The sequence below is a fragment of the Fulvia fulva genome, chromosome 6, assembly GCF_020509005.1.
Source record: "Fulvia fulva chromosome 6, complete sequence".
Lineage (NCBI taxonomy): Eukaryota > Fungi > Ascomycota > Dothideomycetes > Mycosphaerellales > Mycosphaerellaceae > Fulvia > Fulvia fulva.
The window spans coordinates 3955183-3961182 of record NC_063017.1 but is presented as its reverse complement, the minus strand read 5'-3'; the positions used below and the strand labels follow the sequence as shown (position 1 = coordinate 3961182).

The window sequence follows — 6000 nt, the reverse complement described above, 5'->3', positions numbered from 1 at the left end:
CTTTACCTGCAGCGGGCCCACGAGTGTGAGCGTAGTGGTTGCTATTTGCACTGTACGGATTGCACCACACATACTTCCGCGGTGCAGATCTTGGAACTTCTACGACTTGGACCAACAAGGCCCTCGCGGACTCGCGGAGAGGGAACCCGAGGATATGGCGTTTGGATCCGTGTCATGGTCAATGTGCTGCGCGCAAGCCAGCCTTGCACAGTGTCGTTGATTCGAAACGCGGTGCCTTGTAAGGAGGTGCTGTCCTTGAGCCTGGCCAGCGGATCGGGTTCGTGGAGGCGAGCTGCGTGTTGAACGCATGCTTGGCCATCTACGAGATATTTGTTGGCATTCATTTTCAACGAGATGCCAGCAGATGTGCTTCGCTCCGAATGCTCCGCCTGGCATTTACGAGTCAGCTACGGAGGACAGAGGGGGTGTTCCTGCGTAACACATGACTTGAGCTGTTGTGGTAGTAGAGTCAAGCAGACCATTGACCTCTGCCTAGGCAATGATTGCTATAGCAGCATCCTCAGACCAACCCATCTGGCGTAAGATGGGCGGCCAGGTCTATCTGCCGCAATGCTGTGTTTCAAGTATCCTCCGACATGCGTTTCATGGTTACACACATCTCTCGGTGGCGATGGCGTGGCGTTGCTCCATCTGGATAGACATGCGTCGATCGAAGCTGCAGGGCGCTGAGGACTGACAGAAGGATCAGTGCTTCGATCAAGTTCGATCAGATCATTCCAGACCCAACGCGGGATGCTCTCGTATAATGGTGATCCTGACGACATGTCTAGCCAAGGCAATGCGTTTGCTGGCGGATGCAAGACAAGGTGATCAACCCAAACTGACTCGTGCGGCTATGAGGCAATTGCCGTCGACGCAGCACCCTCGATGAAGAAGTCGAGCGTGTTGATTAGTAGGCGGCATGCACTATAGCACTGATTCGTGAAGCGGATCGATGTTCATGACTTGTAACATCGTCCATAAACGTCACCCGGCAGAAAGCCACAACGGAGCGGCAGCGCGGCAGGCCCGGCACCGCACGTGAGGTCATGTTAGTACCAACAAACAGTGCCTTGGTGGGAGATCAGTGAAGATGTTCAAGACTTGGAAGCGGGTGAGTAGCATGCTGCATTGATGCCCGTCGACGGCAGATGGCGTGGTGGCAGTGTTCTTCCAGAAGTGCAGCTTGAAACGACGACTCCACGGAGTCGCTTTGTACCTGCAGATGCGCCATGTCTGATCGGCTGCAAGACTACAGTAAGCACACCACGAGCAGCCTCGCTTCCGCTTCCTGGGTGGAGGCGCCCGGTGCCCTGTATACAGTATGGGTGGGCAGGCGCAAGCACCCACAATGCGCGAGACATGCGCGTGGATGTGGGCGCGCAATCTTACAGACATCCGCCGAAGTCGCACAGAGACCTGGTTGACAATGCGCCATGCGCTGTGTGTGATGGCGGCAGGCTGTGGGTGACTCGTAGTCGTGTGCGCAGCGAACAGGATGGCATCTGGGTCTCGGCCATTAGGCCTGAGATCAATATCATATTGGACATGAGTGCAGGCAGATCCCTGTGCAATCGCCGAGCACAAACCTTTCCGATTCCGCGCATCATCGGCTTCCCGGGCCTGCCCTGCCCTGGCCTGACTCTTGCCGACGGCGCTGGGAGCGGACGCCGGACAGGCGTGTCCGTTTCGCGCGCAGCTATCACAGTGCTTTGGCTGCGTGCGCGGTGGGTGTGGAGGTGCAGCACCAGCAGCGGCAGGCTGTGAAGAAGTGCATGGCGGCCTGCCAGAGAGCGGGACGGGCGCGTCGCTGCACTATAGGCTGATAAATGCCGGTCGGCGAGGTGGCTGTCACAACTGCAAAAGCAGGCAAAAGCAGGAACGAAGAAGGGTGAGAGCTCCCTCGCTCCTTCCCTCCTTCCCTCCTTCCCAGCAGCCAGCGCTTAAAAAGCTACAAGGGTTCTCCCGAGCAATCACTGGCAAGTGTCCGTGCTCGCTTCTGGCACTAGCGCTCTTGGAAATCTGCTTGTCGCAGACTCGCAGGTCCGCTCCATGTTTCATCAAGTAGCTCCCTCCTCCGTTTCGTCTTTTTGCTAGAGCTCGACCTATCCACCGCTTCACAATTCACTTCCACCACACATTCCCACCCATTTGCGTGCGCAACAGAGGCCGGTCCTCTACATACCCGACGACCTAGCTGTCGTTTTCATTCGTTTTACCCCAAGGCCCCCCCCAGCAAAGCGTGTTCGTCGCTCCACCTTGACACACGTCCGGTCGCGCATACGAACTGGTGTCGTTGCAGGCCGCTCGCGACTTCCTCCCGCCTCGTCGACCATCAACCCGCTCGGCTATTCCTCTTGCGTTTGAGATAGAGGTGCACCTCGCCTGTCTCCTGGTATTGCGCAACTCTCTCACCACCAGCCTGGAACGTCCGTCGCCCTCCGCAGGCCTCATCATCAACCATGTATCCATCGCACCAGCATCCGCCTATGCCGCCTCCACAGCAACGATCAGTGGCACCGGAGACCTTTCTGCTCGACCAAGACGCTCAGCAGAGCTTGCCTCAGGACTCGGTCGTCGCCCTGCAGCAAGTAGATAATCGTATGTCAGCCAGCAGCCCGCCGCGAGGCTACCCTACGCGCAGCCATTGACTGACCATACCATAGTGAAATACTTTCTCATATCAGCCCCCGTGGACTGGAGTCAAGACCAGTATATCCGACGATTTCTCCTGCCAACTGGCGAATATGTGTCTTGCGTGTTATGGTTCGTGTGAACCATGCAGTATGCCGCGCGTCCCCGCTGACCAGTATACAGGAGCAATCTCTTCCACATCTCTGGTACTGATATCGTGCGATGTCTATCCTTCCGCTTCCAGGCCTTCGGCAGGCCCGTCAAGAACACGAAGAAGTTCGAGGAGGGCATCTTCTCCGACCTTCGCAACCTCAAGTCTGGTACAGATGCATCACTAGAAGAGCCAAAGAGCCCCTTTCTCGACTTTCTCTACAAGAACAACTGCATCCGAACGCAGAAGAAGCAAAAGGTGTTCTACTGGTACAGCGTGCCACATGACCGCCTTTTCTTGGACGCGTTGGAGCGCGATCTCAAGCGCGAAAAGATGGGCCAGGAAGCGACAACCGTGGCAGTCAGCGAGCCAGCGCTCTCATTCGAATTCGACTCCTCGCAGTCGCTGTTTGAGCAGCTCACCAAGGCGCAGCAGAACAACCAGTCGACCTTCAACGCCCAGCCACCCTCGATGCCACCTTCACATTCGACCTCGCCAGTACTGCGCGCTACAGATTCCATGCCACCACCTCCGATGATCCCGCAACAACAGATGCCACCAACTTCAATGCCACAGCAAATGACACAACACAGTATGCCTCCAGACATGCACGCCGAACAGATGTCGCACGTACCAACCTACTCCCAGATGGCTATGCCGCCAATGCCTTCTCAGATACAGAAAACGCGCGAACAGTCGATCGGACCAGTGTTTGACCGTAATGGCGTGCCGCTCTCGCAAGTTGCCAACAGGCACAGCTCAATGCCAGCATACATGGAGTACTCCCCTGCGCCGTCCTTTGTTTCGTCCCATCTTGGCGAAGATTACAGTCAGCGGGGCATTTCGTTCGAGCCTCTGACGCCACCTCAGCACTCTGTTGGAATGCCTTCGGAGCCGACATACATCGCCAACGAGGAAACTGGACTTTACGCCGCGATGCCCGATGTTCATCTGCAGCAGCCTTTCAACCCACTCATGTCCGTACCGCCCAATCTCTCTGGCGCCCACTACCCGTCAAACATGCAACGCAACTACCAGCCGCAGCAGGTCTACTCAGTGCTTGAAGGTTCTCCCACATACAAGCAGCGAAGACGTCGGTCGTCACTGACCAATGGACCAATCGGCGTGGCAGTCACTTCGACAGGTGGTCAAGTCACACATGCCCACGCTCATCCTCACACGCACGCACATGCTGCGCACAGGCCTAGCGATCTTCGACGCTCAATGTCCAGTTCTGTTGCCCCACAGGCTATTCCAGAGGGACAAGAGGTATCTTACAACGGGTCTCCAGCCAGCATGCACGCCGCTCACCAATCTGGAAACATGATGGGCGACCACAGAGAGCTCATGAGCCTGTCCCGCCACAGCACACCTTCCCATGCTGTGGAAGGTGCATATGATGATGGCCAACAGCACCACGCGCATGCCCAGCACATGCACATGGGACAAACTAACCAGGAGGACTTCTCACGGTACAACTCCAGTCCTGGCCAGGACTATCGCCACCCATCGCTGCAGCATCAGGCCGTTCAGCGCACAGCAAATGGTGTCTTTCGCAGAGCTCGCAGCGCCACCGTGAGTGAGATGAGCCCGTATGCACAGAAAAGCCACTCCTGTCCTATCCCGATGTGCGGCCGGCTGTTCAAACGCTTAGAACACCTCAAGCGTCATGTCCGCACCCACACTCAAGAGCGCCCTTACCTTTGCACGCTGTGCAACAAGGCTTTCTCAAGGTCTGACAACCTGGCTCAACATCGCCGCACTCACGAGACAAGTGCCGATGGCTCTGCTCCCTCGGAAGAGGAAATGGAGGAGGAACGCGATGCCATGGCTGAGGCAGAGGAAGGTCCGGAGCTCGACGATGCGACTTTCCAGGCTGCCATCGCCATGACTACTGGCACAGAGCTCTCTGGCATGCCAACTCACGTCGACTTGCGCAGCCTGAACGCTGCTGAGATGGGCGCTCCGCACCAGATGGTTACTGCTGGCGACTACAACTGACCAACGACATGACAGTAGTTGCCCGGCTTCACTTCGACACAACAGAGTTAGACATTTGCATCGCACGGCTTTTAGTACCATTCCCATTCGACAGGCGACGAGACTGCACAAGCACTGCGCAGCAGCAGAGCGCCACATGACGACTTGTATGATGAAGAAAGCATTTCCAGTCCAATTGCAGGCGGTATCCAAAGGACAAGGTGACTAGGTGTCGCTTTCATGGATGGCTAGGCAAGGCATTGTATCACAGCGAGGCGAAGGTTAGGAGTTTTGTGAGTTGTGAGAGTTTTGTTGTTGGCAGACTACGATGCGCTTGCGGATTATTGGGAGGAGTGCTGTTGACGGCTTCCTTGCCTTTTGGTCTCGCAGTGCTGCCCGTACAGAATGCCATACTATACCACCAAAACATTTCTGCCAATGGGTCTTCCGTATCTCACGTCCAATTGAGCTCCTGAAGCAAAGTTGACCAGAGATGCCGCAATCGAGCTCTCCAGCTCCTTGCGTGCTTCTTTCATGCATTGGCCTGCAGCTCTAGCTCATTGACTTCGTGGCTGAAACACGCGTCGTCCAAGCCTGCAGTGCCTGTCGTCGTGTCAGCTTCCGCCACCCAACCCAACCTCGCGAGGTACGATCCATGTTACTACTATATTTCGCTTGAGTTTGCGGATAAGTTCGCAAAATTGTGGTGGATGCACGATACCGGTGCTGAAATGCTGGCATTGGAACTTGATTGTGAGCGGGCACTGCGGGGAGAGTGTCTTCTAGACTCTTTGCATGATCGAGATGACTTGTGTTTGCACTTGCCGACGACATCGATCCTGGCGTCGTTATGTCGGTCTTTTGGCTGGAAGTGGAGGGGTGCTCCGATGGATGGCAGTCCTGGCACAGCTCTCAGGAACCGTGGAACGGGGAGGTTGTACTGCATTTGGTCGTCGGACAGGTCAAGGTCTGCGCCTCTGGAGCTCGCCAGTTCGATTCTTGCAATTGGGATTGTACGTGATGTTAGCACCACAGATCTGGTCTTTGCAGGCGATGTTGGCATTGGTCAAGGTGCGGCACTAACATCATGCTCCCGTGGTCTCTTTACAGATTTGTGGACGTAGCTTGACAGGTATACACTCGTCATGATGGTGGCTCAGACGGCAGGCCTGGCGAACTATGGATCCCACAGAACGCTTGCACTGGTTGTTACCTGTTGGAGGGACTTGGTGATC

At 56.0% G+C, this 6000-nt stretch overlaps 1 protein-coding gene across 1 annotated transcript; it reads left to right on the top strand.

Moving 5' to 3' along the window:
* Window positions 1–2462: 2462 nt before the first annotated feature.
* Window positions 2463–4786, top strand: CLAFUR5_07441 (Transcription factor steA; the record flags this gene model as incomplete). Its single annotated transcript, XM_047906589.1, has 3 exons — window positions 2463–2601; window positions 2667–2766; window positions 2818–4786. 3 exons carry the CDS (start codon window positions 2463–2465, stop codon window positions 4784–4786), a joined length of 2208 nt encoding a protein of 735 aa, XP_047763006.1.
* Between the last annotated feature and the right edge of the window lie 1214 nt (window positions 4787–6000).